The sequence below is a fragment of the Lissotriton helveticus genome, chromosome 7 (assembly GCF_964261635.1).
Source record: "Lissotriton helveticus chromosome 7, aLisHel1.1, whole genome shotgun sequence".
In the NCBI taxonomy this organism is placed as follows: domain Eukaryota; kingdom Metazoa; phylum Chordata; class Amphibia; order Caudata; family Salamandridae; genus Lissotriton; species Lissotriton helveticus.
In genome coordinates, this window is record NC_136068.1 from 1,576,263,194 (window position 1) to 1,576,281,149 (window position 17,956).

The 17,956-nt window shown below is 43.7% G+C and overlaps 1 protein-coding gene across 2 annotated transcripts in view; it reads left to right on the forward strand.

Annotated features, from left to right (window-relative positions):
- The window catches only part of LOC144767548 (galanin peptides-like), a 129,658-nt gene that overhangs the window by 63,419 nt on the left and 48,283 nt on the right, over positions 1–17,956 (forward strand). For both annotated transcript variants that reach the window (XM_078650965.1, XM_078650964.1), the window contains exons 2-3: positions 12,816–12,896; positions 16,123–16,177. In XM_078650965.1, coding sequence (XP_078507091.1) covers positions 12,816–12,896; positions 16,123–16,177 — 136 coding nt within the window. The remainder of the gene's footprint in view (positions 1–12,815; positions 12,897–16,122; positions 16,178–17,956) is intronic.

Consider the following 17,956-nt stretch of genomic DNA (forward strand, 5'->3'; position numbering starts at 1 on the left):
AAAAAGGGAGGGCGAAATTCTGAGAGATACAAAAAGGGGTGAGAGCCGGTAGATGGGAAGAGAGAAAAAAAAGGATGAGCAAGGGAGTTGATAATGACCATGTAGGGAGAAAGAAAAATTAATAGTCAGTGAACAATAAATTAAAAATCCCAGTATTTGTTTAGAAGGAGCAGCTTTCGGTCTTTTTTGAAGCAGGTGTAGGAGGTAAATCTTTGGGAAGGGCATTCCAGATGGAAGGCGCATTTCCAGAGAAAGAGCGAGATTGCGTTGATTTCTTTTTGAATAAAGGAGGGACAAGTACAAGTGCGTTAGTGCTCCTCATAGTTCTAGTGCAACCTGCTTTGTGGAGTTTGTCCGAGAGGTAGGAAGGGGTATTTTGGTGGAGGGCTTTGTGTGTGATGCATGCAGTCTTGTAGGTAGATCTGCCTTCGATCGGAAGCCATTTCAGGTTTTTAAGAATGGGGGAGATGTGATCAAAGTGTTTGCAGTCAGTGATTAGCCTGGCAGCAAGATTAAGTATAGATTTGAGAGGGGCTAGGTGGATTTTAGGAGTTCCAGCAAGAATGGCGTTACCGTAATCAATTCTGGACAGGACCAAAGATTGTACTACTGACTTAAAGTCATCAGCAGGAATAAAGGGTTTGATTTTTTTAAGACGGTGCAGCGTTAAGAGAGCACCTTTGGCTGAGTTTTTTATGTGGGGAGTAAGACTGAGGCTCTGGTCGACGCTGATGCAGAGGGACTTGACCGAGTTAGAGATGGTAAGAGAGAAGTTGAGAGCTTTAATGTCAGAGATCCAGTTTTGGATAGGGAGCGGGTTGTTTTTAGAAGAGAATAGAATGATTTCAGTTTTTTTAGGGTTTAATTTGAGTTGGTTGCAATGGAACCACAAGTGTATCTTAGTCAAAGTGTCATTTAGATGTTAGACTTCATCATGGGGTTTGATTCTGTAATAGAGTTGTGTATCGTCAGCATAGAGGTGGTAGCTGAGTCCCGCTTGTTTAAGAATAAGAGTAAGGGGTTCCATGAAGAGGTTGAATAGAGTGGGCGAGAGAATAGAGCCCTGGGGGACACCCAAGGTGATTGGCCGAGGTTCATAGAGGCAATTACAGACTTTAATTTGTTGGGTTCTGTGTTGGAAGTATGAGGTGAACCACTTGAGCAAGTCACCACCCAAGCCAAAACATTTTTTGAGAGTATTGAGTAAAGCTATATGGTTAACGGTGTCAAAGGCAGCTGAGAGGTCTAGTAGAATGAGAAGGGAAGATTCACCCTTATCTAGGGAACCATGGATGTCATCGATAATGTTGAGGATTGCAGTTTCAGTGCTACAGTCCTTTCTAAAGACATATTGTAAAGCTTCCAAGAGGTTGAACGTGTCAACATGTTTGTTCAATTGAAGCAGGGCACATTTTTCCAGGGCCTTAGATAGGAAAGGAAGGTTGGAGATAGGACGTAGATTGTTTAAGTCATTAGGATCGGCCGTGATGTTTTTGATGATGGGGGTGATTTGGCCTAATTGTAGGGATGCAGGGACACAACCATTAGCAAGGGAGGCGTTGATAATAGAGGTCCCATAGGGGGGCGATGATGTGTTTTAGTTCTTGCACAAAATAGGCCGGGAGGGTATCTTTGGTATGTGAGGATGGTTTGAGCTTGGTGATGATGTTGAGGACATCAAGTTCAGAAACTGGGCAAAAGTAGTTCCAGGAACCCTTGTTTTTAAGTTGAGGAACAGAGTGGAAAGGTTCAGTGGGGGTGACAGCAGGGGGGGGTTATTCAGAATCAGTGGGATTGATGAGAGAGGAAGGGGAAAAGGAGGGGAGGTTAAGGAGGGGAGGTTGGTTATCTAGAGGGGGTAAGGGCGAAAGTTTGATCAATCGTAGTAATTTTATCAGAAAAGAAGCTAACAATTTCATTCACATCTTTCAGCCGTGGCCAGTAGTTTAGGGGGGCTGAGGAAGTCTGGGATTTGACGACGTTAAATAGCTCCCTGGGACGATTTCTAGCCCGGTCAAGTTGTGAACGGAAGAAGTTTGATTTCTCATTAAAGATATGTTTTTGTAGTTAGCCCTTGCAGTTCTAAGGAGGATAAGGTTAGAGGGGGAAGGCTGTTGTCTTCAAGTGCGTTCAGTCTGTCTGAGAGCACGTCTCTCATTATTAAGGTCAGTATTGAACCAGGATCTGGAGGGTTTATTTTTTTGTAGTTTTAATTTAGCTGGTGCTATTAGATCAAGTGCTTTACTAATAGAATTATTGTAGTGTTCAGTAAGATCGGTGGGACTTTGAGAAGGAGGAGTGAGCTGTAAATAATGTTTTATTTTCGTCTCGAGCTCGCCAGGAGGAATAGTGTGAAGGTTTCTGGATAACTTCTTTTGTTTGGTTAAGTTGGAGGGAGGGTTGGGCACAAAGTTATTAAGCGTGAAGAGGATGAGGTGGTGATCAGACCAATCAATGGGGGTAATGTGGGAGAGAGAAGCCAGATCCTTACTAGTGATAATAGCGTCAAGGATGGCTCCTTTGGAGTGAGCAAGAGAATCACAGAGTTCTTTAAAATCATTGATGTCAAGTAAGTCATTGATGAGAATAACCGAAGGGTCATCGTTTTTGTTAAAATGGAGGTTGAAGTCTCCAAGGAAGAGGTTTCTAAATTTAGCGATAGATGACTGTATAAGAAGATCGGACAGCTCTTCAACAAATGAAAGAGTTTTGCCAGGGGGGTGATAGATATTATGTAGGAAGATCTTAGGTGAACCCGGGACTATAAGCTTTGCCCAAAGGTATTCATAGGTGGTAGGGTCATGATGGTTAGAAGGAGAGAGTTGAAGTTCAGATTTATAAATTATGGCAAGGCCCCCTCCAATTTTGTCGGGCCTGTCTTTTCTACGGATGGAGTAACCAGGAGGCGAGAGCAAGTCGAGGTTTGGTGTGGAGAGGGAATTGAGCCAGGTTTCTGTAAAAAAGGGGATATCAATGCATTCACTGAGGATGGTTTCAGCGATTTCAGTAGCGTAACATGAGGCCGATCGACAATTTACCAGCATGCATTTGAGGGGTTTATGGTCTATTGGAATTGTGAAAGAACAGGGGTAGATACTAGTGAGTTGCTGAGGGGGTCTAGGCAAAGCTGGGGAGGGCGGGATTGTACTAGTACCCAGGATCACTGGATAGATGAGTGAGATGGAGGGGAATTCATAGTAAGGGTGGTGGTGGGGGGGTAGTCTTTATTGAGGTCAGGGAGGGCGTTGGGGGGAGGAGGAGTCGAGGGGAGAGGCTGACTAAATGAACTAACAATGCTTGGAGGTCTAAGAGGAGAGTTGTCATTGGGGGAATTATCCCTTGGATAAAGAGCGCAGGGTATATTTACATGGGATCTAAAGGATAAGAGCAATGGGAATGGTTCCTTGTGGAGAGCTAAGTGACTTCATTCTTGAGTGAAGAGAGTTCTAACACTGTGGTTGAGAGGTGAAGTTCTATATTGAGGAGTGTGTGGGTAAGAAGTGTGATGGGAAAGGGGGCTAGGAGATCGGGTGGTAGGCGTGAATGATCCAAGTTATTCGGGGTTGAAGGTCTTGGGTGAGAAAGAGGTGGGAAACCGGGCAGAGGGAAGAGAGTGGTGTTAAGGTTACAGGGTAAAGGAGGAGGTGAAGTGTGAGAGAAAGCATTCTCAAGAGTAAACATGGTGTCATGGGGGAAAAAGGGTCTGGGAGGGGAGTTGGGAGTTGTTATCGAAAAGATAATGGGGTGGATGGTGGCCAGGAGAGGAGATAGGAGGAGTTAGAGGAGCCATTGTGGGATCAAGGGGAGGTATTACATGAGGAGGGGTAAGGGTTTGTGTGGCTGAAGGTAAAAGTAGAGAGATTACCAAGTGGGAGTGATTTGGGGTAATGCAAGGGGGCACCAAATGTGCCCTTCAAAGCAGTCTGGTGGCGCCACCCTAGCCCAATACACTCAGTCCTGTCTGGGAGGTGGTCACACCTCCATGTGACAGGAAACCTATTGTCCTGCCTTCCTCTGCTCGAGCTTGGCTCAGCAACAGGAGGGCAGAATTGTGTCTCTGGTCGGCAGCAATCAGGGTTTACTGGAAGACTTGTACCAGTATCTACAAGACCAAGGATTGAAGGTTTGAAGTTTTCTTCCTGACCCTAGGGTCCAATACCTTGTCTGTATAGAGTGATTCTGTGGTTGATAGAGAGTGTAATACATGCATACTGTAACTTAACTACCTACAGTAGGGATGTTGAATATTGGGTTACTGGTTGAGAGTGGTGAAACCCTACTTAAGCAGCAAACACAACTCTTGACAAGGTGGAACACAAGCAAACCCGGAATTAACCTGTGCTTAACCCTCTGGTAGCTTGGCACAAAAGCAGTGACGCCTAACTTAAAGGCAATGTGTAAAGTATTTATGCATCATTTCAGACAGTAATAGAGTGGAAACACAACACAAGAAAAATTCCACACCAATTTAGAAATGTAAAGTAAAATGCACTAAATTATGTTACATCAAAATGACAAAAACCCAATCAGTACAGTTGGAGATACGCAATTTCAGAGGTTTCAGGTAAGTATAGTGCTTAAAAAGCACAAACTGCAAGGTAAAAGTCACAATATCAGGTGACCTGATGAGCATGGGCATGATACAGGATAGGTTAGTCTTGCTGAAAGAGTTACCTTCTACAGTCTAGAGAGAACAGTACAGTTTGTGGTGGAGCAGGACACAAAGAGAAGGGCGTGCGTCATTGATTTATTTTCGCTGTAGCACGAAGAGTAGGCTGGGTGTCACGGACAGTAGTCGCTGTAGCACTGGACCCAGAAGACGTAGAAGAGCCGGGGACCCAAGGTAAGTACCCCGGAACCCCAAGGAGGCCGTGTGCAGAGTGAGAACACAACCGCGTGCTCAATACAAGTCAATGTTTAAGTCATGGTTGCCCTGATGTGTAAGCGAATGGTCTTCGCAGAGATTCGCCTGCTGTCAACACTGAAGCAAAAAGCGCTGATTTTGCATTGACAGTCGTTGCTGGTGCCCATTGTAGAGTGAGGAGGTTTGCGTTGGCTGGTGGTGCGCTGCAAGATATGAAATATTTGTAGTTGCCAAGACGCCAAAACTTCAGGATTTCTCCTTTTCTTAGAGGGGTAGCTCAACTGATGCCACACCAGGGTCTATGATCTATGGGGCACCTCTTGGGGAGCAGGAACTCCCTTCAGCCGAGACCAGCAGGACTCAGGCAGTTCCAGTTGTAGGCCAGGTGGTCAGATGCAGGGAAGCATTTGGAGCTTGTTATGTCCCTGTAGCTCAGAACAGGAGGTCAATCAGCTGACACTTGGAGTTACTTCAGCCTGGGTCCATTCTTCCTTCTCAGCAAGTAGGGCAGGCCTCAAGCAGCAGTGCAGCAGGGCATTCTTCTTCTGTATTATCCAAAGGTTCCGGAGTGTCCTGAGGTGTTGGGTCTGATGGTCCAATATTTGTGCTTGCTGCCAGCTTTGCAGTAGGGGAAGCTTCTAGAAGTTTCCACCAACAAAGGTTTTTAGAATGTCCTGTCTTTGAGCCCTGACCCCAGCTTGTCTTGGGTACAATAGGCTGGTTTGAAACCCTATGTGAGTGTGCTGAGACAGAGTCTTTGTGATGTGCAAGTGTGGTAGGTGACAGCTCCACCCACATATTAAGTCAGAGATCGCCCATCCAGCTAACACCTACTCCCCCTTTGTCCTACCGTCTGGGAGAAATACGGAAAGACCAGATGCCAGCTACATCTAGTCATGTGACCCAGGTTACAGGTTGCAGGCACCCAATAGTTGGGACATGCAAACTACTTACTAAAAGTGGCATTTTCAGAATTTGTGACTTCAAACCCCCATTAAAGAGGGTTTTAAATTGCAGTTCTTTAAACACCAAACTCTATACTCTTACCTGCTTCCAATTGAAAGTTGTCACTTATTAAATGTAATAAGGTAACCCAGTGTCATCTTATGTGGAGGTAGGACATGTAAAGGTTAAAGGTACATGTCCAACTTTTGCATTACACTGCACCCTTTACTATGGGCTGTTTAGGGCCTACCTTAGTGGTGACTTATATGTATTAAAAGGAAGGTTTAGCTCTGGCAAAATGTTTATTTTGCCTGGTTGATATGGCAGTTTAAACTGCACACACAGACTGCAATGGTAGGACTGAGACATGTTTAAAAGGCTACTTAAGTGAGTGGCATATGTAGTGCTGCAGGACCAGTACCAGCATTAAACGTACATGCCCTAGTTAACTGTAGTACCACTTTCTAGGGACTTGCAAGTCAATTAAATGTGCCAACGGGGTGTAAGCCATTTGTACCATGCTTAAAGGAGAGTTCACAAGCACTTTAGCATTGGTTAGCAGTTAGAGTCATAAAAGCCCACAAAAACGGATTTTGATACAGGAGCGTTTAGGCAAAAGGTTTGGGGATGACCCTGCAGAGAGAGCCAAGTCCAACATCAGAGATGTGGGCCTCGCACTGAATAGATAGTTCCGCTGGATAGAAATCATTAAGTATTACCAGCTCCGGTGTTTGACCTGTCCTGAGGATTGTAGAAATTGTTCACAGTATGGTTTGCATAATCAGAGACTCTAAAAACTGGTCTGCCTATGGGATTACTCCAGCCTACACTCTGGGGCAACTTGAATACTGGTCTAGCTGTTCTACGTAACAGTCAGGCTGGTATCCATATTGCCTAATTATGTATAGTATCACAGTAATTATGATGTTCGCTATCATCTACTGTGTAATGTGCCTCCATGGGTGGAAGCTGAACAGCAGCAAAATTTGTATTGAGAGCCCACCAACATACATGAATATGAATTTTCATTTTAGGATTTGCCTGCACCATTGAACCCTTACTTTTCACCACAGGTACAATATTCTCTCTGGGTAACTCCAATCTCACAGTTTAGGCTCTACAATAAACCTTATAGATGAATCCTTTCTTGTTGCATAGCTCCAGTTGTATTTTGGGCGATTCCACCTTTTCCAATGGTTTTGTTGGATTGCCAGATAACTTCACTTGACAGTACACCACCCACCCTATTTATGGTGGGTGGTGCAATACCTTTTTCCTGTCCGTTCTCATTACGAGGAAATAACTATCAGAGATTGAATATGGCACTGGCCCAAAATATTATAGAATCCATCTAGCCCACTTAGTTCCCAGGTCAAAAGCTTGTACACATCAGGGTAAGGTACACAGGATTGTGTTACACTAATGCACTGTATTGAAATAAGAAGAATGGAGAAAAAAAGAGAAAATATGAAAAAATGAAAAAAGAAAAAAAGAAGAAAGACTATTGAATCATTGATGTCTTTTATGTCTATGACACAATGTACCTTTAAAAAGAAAGGGCCTGATGACCTGTGCAACTTTGATAGATGCTAGGAGCAGCCGAAACGCATCAGGACACTGAAACGCTGTGAATCGAAATATGGAAATCATTCTTACCCCGTCTGGAGTGCCCATTGTTTCTCGTGCATCGAGAGGTTTAGAGTGGACATATATATATATATATATTTATATATATATATACATATATATATCTTCACTGAAAAAAACCATAGGTTTCAGGGGTGTTATAGTTAGTTGGACATTTCACTCGTACAAAACCATTTAAATTCCCCGTTATAGTTAGTTCAGCTAACTATAACTTGCGCGCCCGCAATGTACTGCTGATGATGTCACATATTACATCACTCATGACATGGTTAGTGACATCACTCATGACATCACTGATGACATCTCAAATGACATCACTGATGACATCATCCAGTGAACGTGTGTTTATCTGAAAATTAAATATGTTTTATATATGTACAGCTCAAGGTCGATGGAAGAATAAATGGGTATATAAGTGTCTAAATGGATGATTTAAAAAAAATATTTTATTGTATAACTGACTGATTAAGTGTATCTTAGTGAATACATGGGTTAGTTAGTAATGCATAAATATATAAACATCTATATCAGTCTCTCACTTTGTGTATAAGTGGCTGCATGGGTTGGTGAGTAGCTACATGAGTGTCTATATAGGTTATTAGTTGTTTTTTCAGTATCAGTATGAGTGTCTGAGTGTCTGTATGGTTCGGTGGGGGTATTACGTAGTGCTTAGATGCATGAATGAGTGACTCACTTTTTGTATGTGTTAAAGACAGCATGTATGCAGGACTGTATGGGTGGATGAGTGTGTGTATGGGTATGTTAGTGAATGAATGACTGTCTCAACAGTGTCTTTATAAGTAACTACATATGTTTTAAACTAGTATATGTGAGTATTGGTGTATATAAGTGAGAGTATGTGAGAGTGAGAGATTGGAAGAGTTCCTGTATAAATTATTCTGTGTTTCTATAAGTGATTGCTTAAGAGAGTAAGTATGTTTATGTTTCTGTAGCAGTAAGTGTGGTGGTGTGTATATAACTATTTATGCAATTTAATGGATGTTTGATACTTTGTTTGCATGTGTGACTATGTTTGTGAGTAACTCTATGGATGAGTGTCATTGTGTAACAGGATCTATAGGTGTATGAGTACATATAATGAGTGAGTACATGTATGAGTGACTGTATAGGACTGTTGATGAATGAGTGCATGTGTGTGTGTAGATCTTGGAATTACTGAATAGGTGTGTTGTACGTGGTATTGGTATGTCCATTGTTTTGAAAATTTTAGTTTCTATTTTTGAGTGTGTTATCAAAGGTTAGATTAGGGGGAGGAGAGGTCTGCCACTCTATCACAAGGATCATGTAATCAGTGATGTCATTTGAGATGTCATCAGTGATGTCATGAGTGATGTCACTGACCATGTCATGAGTGATGTAATATGTGACATCATCAGCAGTGCATTGCTGGCGCGTGAGTTATAGTTAACTAAACTAACTAAAACAGAGGAATTCAAATGGTTTTGTACGAGTGAAATGTCCAACTAACTATAATGCCCCTGAAACCTATAGTTTTTTCAGTGAATTTCTAGGGGTTTTTAAATGCTAATTCCTAACTATAACGTGCCTGAAACCTATGATTTTTTCAGTGAATTTCAAAGGTTTTTTAAATGCTCATTTGTAACTATAACATGCCTGAAACCTAGGGTTTTTTCAGTTAATTTCAAATGTTTTTTAAATGCTAGTTTCTAACTATGCCTACAGTTGTAGGACATGTGAAGAAAGAAGAAAAAACACACAGAAAGAAGAAAAAGAAAATCAGAAAGAAGCAACAGAAGTCCTCAAATATGAAGAAAAGGGCAGGAAGAAGTAAGACGTGCAGAAAGAACAAACAGAGGAGCAGAAAGAGGCCATGTTGCAAAATCATCCAGTACCCTCAACTTTTTCAGATGGGTACTGGTGGTAACTGACTCTGACTAACCAGTCCTAGAGTCAGTGCTATGCTAAAAGACACTTAGAATACAGTTAAAACACCTACATACACTAGGGAACACTATGCGTTGGGGTACCCCTGTGATTAGCATGTCCTCCTTTGTAAGCCCCTAGTACATCATAGGGCAGGGGGATTAAAACTACCTCTTAAAACGTTCCACAGGGCACGTTTGCACACTGGTGAAGGAAGGGGGGAGCTGAGTTGACGTGTGCAAACACGCCCTATGGCCATTTTAATTTGGGGGATAAAGTCCCCTTGAATCCTGAGTGTCCCTTGGGTCCCACCAGGTATCTCCAGTTTGCGCCACAGAGCTGTGTTGCAGAGAGGTATAAAAAGGGGCAGGGCCTTGACCACCTCTCTGCAACGCAGCACAGTGGCACTTGCTGCAAGCATTTTTTTAAATTAGGAAACAGGCCCTGGGAGATGGGGTCCTCAGGGCCAATAAATTAGGAAAAAAAAGGGGTGCCACACAGCCCCCTTCTTTAAAAAAAAGAAGAAAAATAAGACCGGCAACGCGGCGGAGGACCCGTCCCCTCCCTGCAGCACTCTGAAAACCCCGGGGGTGGCAGCCCCCCAAGCACCAGGGACTGCTACCCGGAACTTTCTTAATATATGTGCGGGGGGCTCACAGCCCCCCAGCTCTGTTGATCGCCACCCCCGGGGCTTCAATGCAATATATGTGGGGGGCTCACAGCCCCCCAGCCCCGGGTGGTGGTCAGGGTGTTTCTACCCTGCCCCCTTTTTGCATTTTGCGCACTTGTATGACTGATTTCCTGTGCCTCGGTTCTACCGAGGCACAAGATGGCTGCCAACACTTCCTGGTTTGGAGTGTTGACAGCCAATTAGCATACAGCTCGTGATCGGGAGGGTGTGTGGATCCTGCGCGGCCATAGATATATATATGATTTTACTTTTGATTTTCCCAGCAACTAATGAACGGATTTACACCATTTAACAAAAAGGGTTCTTTCTAAACCAAGAACTACCTCTTTGCTAAATTTGGGGTAATTCCGTTGCAGCCGTGTCTAAAGTTTCCTATGAAAATTGCATGGGGAAAACATTTTTTGGGACCCCCCTTTTTTCTCAGCCTCCACTTGACGAATCACCCCAAAACTTTCAAGATAGGAGCCGACCGGAGCGTCCCACGAGTTTTGACAATTTTGCGAAGATTTGTCAACTGGCGCCAAAGTTATTGCGAATAGAATGTTGCAGATTTTCCTATGGAAAATAGATCCTAACTATAACTACCTACTGGTGACCGCCAGTAGGTAATATATATATATATATCTATATATATCCACCCCCAAGACGTAGCTGTTTACTGCTCCCACCAAGCCATATCAAACTGTGCTGTGCTTCTAGCGAGTGAGAGCCCAAAATACTCTTGCTTGCTAGAGGTGGAGGGCAGTTGCTTCGACAGAGAGGAAGCTGCATGTTCAGCAGCACCCTCTCTGTCAAAACAATGCCGGATCACACAGGAGGTGGTGAGCCGGTATAGACCTGAGGTCCCAGACAGAGTGGGTGCCCTGAGTGAGACTAGGCCCCCACAATTGAGGCTGGACTCTAGGGATGGGGTCCCTGGGGCTGGAATCAGCCCGGAAGGGGGCCTAATGAATTAATATTTTATTTTTTCTACAAAAGATGCTGGCCCCTGGGGATGGGGTCCCTGGGGCCAAAACTGGTATGGGAGCGGGGCAGCCCTGTCCCCATCCCTTTTAGTATATATATATATTTTTTTTTACATGCCGGACTCCAGGGGATGGTGTCCCCAAGGACGGAATCGGCTCGGGTTGGGAGGGGGCTGCGTGCCCCCCCTCCCCATTCAAAGTAGGCCTTGGGGGATTGGGTTCCTGGGCCGAAAATGGGCCAGGGATGGGGGGGCCATGCGGACCCCTCCCCAAATAAATGAAGAAAAAAAAGACTGACAATTCGCCGGCTGGCCCTGTACCCTTTCACCACCACTCTGCAAACATGACTCCTGGAGCACAACAACTGGTTGGGGGCCAACAAGCCCTCCTGTTATCTCCAGTAAGTCCTAAACAGTGGGATTGTAGATAGGTCTTCACAGGCCACACACCCTTTCTTCATACCTCCTGGCGCACTGCTGGTTGGGGGAAAAAGTCTGCTCGAATGCTGAGGGTCCATGAGGGCCAACAGGCCCTCCTGTTACCTCCAGTAGGTCTCATATAGCCTGCTTGCTGAGAGGACTTCAGAGCCCACGCCCCCTTTCTCCACCACTCTTTAAACATGCGTCCTGGCGCACTGCTAGTTGGGGGATGCCGTCCTCTTGGCCTTAGAGTGTCCTTGGGGGCCAACATGCCCTCCTATTACCTCCAGTAAGTCTTACACACCAGAATTGCTGAGAGGTCTTCTGAGGCCTCACCCCCTTTCTCCTCAACTCTGCAAACGTGCCTTCTGGCGCATTGCTGGTTGGGGGGTAAAGTCGTCTTGGATGCTGAGGGTCCTTGGGGACCCAAAAGCCCTTCTGTTACCTCCAGTAAGTCAAACACAGCAGGATTCCTGAGAGGTGGTTTGAGGCCTGCCACCTTTCTCCACCACTCTGCAAACGCGACTACTAGGTAAAAAACACACGGAAATTCACTTACAAAAACCAAAGGTTATAGAGCCATTATAGTTAGGAAATAGAATTTGAAAAACCTTCAAAACTCAAGTAAAAAACAAAGGTTACAGACTTGGTATAGTTAGGAAATAGAATTTTTTTTAAACTTCACTGAAAAAACCCAAAGGTTACAGGGAGGTTATAGTTAGGCTCAGATTCTACTCGTACCAAACCACAGAAATTCAGCAATTATACTTACCTGAGTTTACTATAACCTATGCCCTGTACATATTTGTGTGTGTGTGTATATATATATGTCTATGTATGCTCACTGCTTTGAAATTAAAGTTAGTTGGCCAATTTAATATGACTAGCCAGGTGCAATGCTGTTTGTTTTTTCTCTATAGCTTCCTGGCGCGTTCTGCAACTGTGTTGGTGAGGCACAAGGTGATAGGGCCAGGACAAATAGTGCTGGGGCACGAGTCTCATCTGGCCCCCTTCTAAAGACACCATTGCTTTAATTTATAGACTAGCCCGTGCAGATAAGAGCGGCGAGGTGGGGGGGACTTGACAGATGATGAAGAGGGGAACTTTCTTATTTCTTTAATTTTCCTCGTCATCTGTCAAGTTCCGCCCCCTGCACCAGTGCTATTACCTGCATGGGCCGCTCCTGCTAAATTTGGTGGGTGGAGCACAGAGGAAGACAGAGGCAATGTCCTCTGCCATCCCTATGAACAGTGGGATGGACTTATAGTGTTTACCTCTCATGCTTCTGTGCGCCTGCTAATACATTACCCTATTGTGTTGCCACATATCAGGTGAAGAAGACATGTGAAAGCTTAGCTAACATACCTTCTCTCTTTCAGATGAAGAACACAACAGCCCTGCTGTGCGTCTCTCTGGTTCTCTGTGGCTTTTTCACTGAATGCTTTGGATTCACCCTTATGGTGAGGACGATTCCTCATCCTACAGTTTTCTGATCTAAGTTCAGTTCTGTTGCAATGTGGGCTACTATGATAGTTCAGTAGGCAAATGTATCCATTGAATTGATGTGTGTGTGTAACCTGAGGATCACAGGTTTGAATCCTGCTGAGCCACTCTACCTTGCTTCCTTCTGATGTTGATAAAATGAGTACCACCGAAGTTGGTCATAACAAATTTCAACAATACCTAAAGAGCAGACAAATGCTAGAGCATGCTATATAAGTGTGGCAGTTGTTATTAGTAATAGCAAAAGTTTAGAGCTACCAAAGTATATCAGTCTGTATAATCTCCACAACATAAGCAGTCCCTATTTCCAAGAAAATTAGATCAGTGTACTCAGACCCTCCAAGGGTGTGCAGAGTTGTGATGTTTTTCTCCTTAAAATTTGAGACCACCACAATTACTACTTCCCCAAGATTCCAAAGATTTCTGCATGAGTTTCCATGATAAAATTGGCACTTTTTTGGCACTGTTAAATTGCTTTAAAAAAACGTTGCCAGCCTGCACTGAGCTCGCATGAAAACTAGTTTTAGAGTAAAGTAGAAGAAAACGGCACTCCTGGTTTCAGCATCAACTGACCCTCAAATTGCCACGTTTATCTATGATTGATATTTGTCACGTCCTTGTCACAGCTATGAAATCCCCCTACAAACATTTCAATGTGAGGAACAATAGTCTCTAGATCAGACAGCTGTTTTCTGGCTTCACCACTTTAATTTGCAAATCGAGATGACTCTATTTGCAACCAGAGAAGGGTATCCAGTTTTTCCAATTAAAGAAAAGACATCCAGGGTTCATACTAAAAGCTGGTGAACCCTATTCAACACAACTAGTAGATATCAAGCATTACCTTATTGCAGACAAGGATGAGGCATGCCATTTTTCACAGAAGGCTAATTCGCCAAATCAGGATGACGTCTGGATATCCTGAAATTGCACAAGCCTTTTGAGTAAGAAGTTTTAAGCAAACTCTGTAGGAATCACAATCTCTCGTGTTATTTTTTAATCCCTGAAGACTGAGACTCAAAATATCGGAGGAAGGCTGACACTATATAAACCTGGGGAATCCAATCTCAATGTCATTCCTCTTCATGCAGCTCGTGGTTTTCCAGTCTCTATGTCAGACAGAGGTTCTGTGGTTCCTATGCCAGATTGAAGTTTTCTCAAACCAGATTTTATTGAGGTTCTGCGCTGTCAAGACCAGATTGCGATTCTATGTCTCGGGATCAGACAGAGGTTCTCTAGCTCAGGATCAGCTTGAGATCAAATAAGCTGGTCCTTGAATTCTAGATCAGATGGTGATTCTCCATCTCAAGATCAGAAGGAGTTTTTATTTAACTCTGGTTCAGACAGAGGTTCTCTAACTTGAGATCAGACTGAGGTTTGCTATCCCCAAATCAGACTAATACTCTAACTTCGGATCAGACAGAGGTTTTTTTTGTTTCCAAATTAGATGAGGTTTCCCTATCTCTGTATCAGGCAGTGATTCCATATCTCCAGACCAAAGGGAGGTTCTCTGTCTGCAGATCAGATTGAGGCTGTCTATCTACAAATCACTCTCTCTCTATCTGAGGATCACATGGAGAGTTTCTATCACCAGATCAAATGGGGTTCTCTAGCAACACATCCAAAACAGGTTCTCTATCTCCAAGTCAGATGTTGGTTCTCTGTCTCCACATCAGAAGGATATTCCTTTTATTCAGTTCAGATGGAAGTTGTTTATTTCTAAATTAGATAAAGGTTCTCTATCATCAAGTCAGAGTTTCTCTGCATATTAAGCTGAAGTACTTGCTCTCTCTAGATCAAAGTAAGGCTCTTTAACTCCAGACAAGACGAGATTATCTATCTTTGGATCTCATGGAGGTAATCTATCTCCAGATCAGACTGAGGTTATCTAACTGCAGATCAGATGAAGGGTGTCTAACTTTAGATCAGACGGAGGTTCACTAACTCCAGATAAATCAGAGCTTCTCAGGCTCCAAATCAGATTGTGATTCACTATCTCAAATCTCTAGATTAGTCTGGAGCACTTTATCTTTATATCAAGTTGATAACCTACCGTCTGAAGGTCAAACTGAGGTTCCCAATGCCTACATTTGATGTACATTCTTCACTTTTACTGCAAAGCTTTGGATTTACAGTTGCTCAGTTCTGGATCCTCTAAACTCTGGATTAGATTAAGATTCTGCAATCTCCTAGGCATACTGATGTTCCCAATCTCCATGTGAAAATCAGGTGTGCAGTTCTGATCGTCAGGTTGCGTTCTATCATCTGTGGGTCAACCTACGTTATTTTCTACTTTGCCAGTGAGACTTTTGCCCTCTGATTCACATCCCATGTTCTTCTTCCTTAACGCCCAGGCCATGCTCAGATTTAGGGCTAGATTTAGAGGTTGGCATGCGGTGCTCTAGGTGGCGGAGGATATTACATCTGCCACCCTGATGGAGTTCTGTCCACCAAGCTCACAAATTACCTTTGCACAGTGATGATCTTGGTACCCTGATAGGAACTGCCGTTATATCTGTTCCTGTCAAGCTGCAAAAAGTTTGGTGGACAGCTGACTACCAAAGCTCAACAAACGTTTTGTTGTTTTAAACCAAACTCCCAAAGTCTGAGTTTTTCATTAAAAACAACTAAATAAATGACACCCACGGCCATGGAGATTTTTATCTGGGTGTTGGAGTAGTTATTTGTATTTTTATGGCCCTCAGGGCTAGGTTTTACCTGGAGGTAGCAGACAGAGAAAGGTCATCATGCCTTTCATCCTATATAGGGTGGTGGTGTAATGCTTTCGACATAGCCAATGGGGACTCAGTTAACAGAAATGTGGTGGTCCACCCGGTTCTAAATGAGACAGGGGGACTGAAGGTTTGGCGAACAGGTTGGTCTGTCACATTTTGTACGGAGTATCCTGTATCAGCTCTTCAGTCTACAGAACCAATTGAATGTCAAGTCAGCATAGGTTCATCGTTCTTGTTTAGAAATCAGTCTCTCCATTCTCCAGGGAAATCTCAAATTCTTTGTCATTAGTGAAGGGCCAATCCCACTATGTTTAAATGAATCTGAAGTTGCCTAAAATAACAGAACGTGCAAAATCAACAGTCATAAATTAAACGAATTCTAATATCTTTTATTCTTGCTTCCTTATTTTTTCTTCTTGCCTTCTTTCCTCTTGTTGTCTTATTCTAGCCCAAAGACAAAAGAGGATGGACGTTAAACAGTGCTGGGTACCTGCTCGGACCACGTGAGTACTGTCTTTCACCATTGCTGCATTTCCCTAAACTATCCCTTCCCTTCACAAGAGACAAATGTTTGCCTTAGATCATAGATTGTGCTTAAATCTCTCATATCCTTAGAAATAAGTAATCAAGTGATTTTGTCCCATGGGAAATAAGATAAGATTTAACATTAACAAGCATAGGCAAAGCCAGATTGTATGAGTTTAATGTGGTAATGTGTGTAGACACGGTGTAAACACTTTAAAGCCAAATACATTTAAGAACCAAAGTCAAACTATATTTAAAGCACGGTTGCTTCAATAAATCCGGTATTGGCAATGCAAGGGTGTCATCATTATATTCCTTCTTTCTATGTCCATTGGCAGCCAAAGAAAAGAACGACTACACTGAAGGCTCCTTTGCCACTCGAACTTCGGGGCATATTACCAAGGGTGGCGATAGGCAATTATCGCCGGTTTAGCGGCTGTTTTCGGCCGCTAAGCGGCGATAATTCTATCGCTCTATTAGCAAGCTGTCGCTAACTGATGTTAGCGACAGCTTTTAGGCCATAGCGAGCGGTTTGGGGCCTGCTTTGCATGTCAGCGATATTTATCGCTAATGACATGCAAAGTGGGCGTACCCAACCTGTTAGCGACTGAAAGCAGTCGCTAATGTCGCTATCGCCTATTAGCAAGGCAGGCGTAGCGATGGAAATATTCCCGCTATCGCCAAAAACTAACGCCTGCTCAAACCAGTTCTTAGCCATGTTATCCAATGGGAGGTGGATAACATGGCTAAGAGCATTTTGACGCTAATGCGTGAATATCGCTGTATTCTCAGCGATATTCACGCATTTCGCCGCTATCGCTGGATATTTTAGCACAATGGAGAAAAACGTTGCTAATAGCATGTTTTCTCTGCTAACATATCCAGCGATAGGCAGCGATTAAAAAATCGTCGCTAAGCCTATTTAGCGATAATTATCGCTACTTGTTGGTAATATGCCCCTTCATTTGTTTTAGAAAGAAAACTGAAGTAGAACTGTATGGAAGGCAAGGACAGCTTTTCATTTCTACGAAAATAAAAACAATAATAAATAATCCTCAAAGGAGACAGCGGGGAAAGATGGAGGGCGGCAGCTACGATGAATGATACAAAGGGTCAGGGTCTGAGAAAGCAACACGAGGAAGGTGGGATTTAGGAGGCGTGCCATACAGTGGAAAGAGGGAGAATCAATGCCAGGGAGAGGCAGGAGGGACAAGCTGCCCTCAGGGGAACTAAGAGGAGAGGGCACACGAGTGAGAAGTGCAGATGGTCGAAAAGAAAAACGCGGAGCTGACAGGGGGAGAGGCCAACTGTAAAAAAGAATCACATCATGCTATGCAGTGCAACCAACTTGATTAAAGGCAGAAGGATACACCCAAAGGCATTAGATGAAAGACAAATAATCCATTGCTTGAGCCAAGTGTTGTGTCCTGCAGAGGGGTCGTGACAACCTTGGGGATCACAACTAGGGGCCTACTCTGTAGGGTATCTTGGTCTAACTAGGCCTAACACGTGGCCCTAGAAATAACGGAGTCAGACACTGGGAATAACTTGCTGGCTCTCCGTGCGCCCGTCTCTGCCTGCGTACGTGCGTGCGGAGCCTCTCTTTATTATACCAGGTCACATGACTTCAACACTGCACGCCCCTTGCGCCAGGGGCGGATCATAGGCCCAGAACATAACATTCCTCCTAAAACAAGAAAAACCCAAACAACTTCAACCTTGCAATCTTGATGGACAGTCTATTGCAATAATCTTCA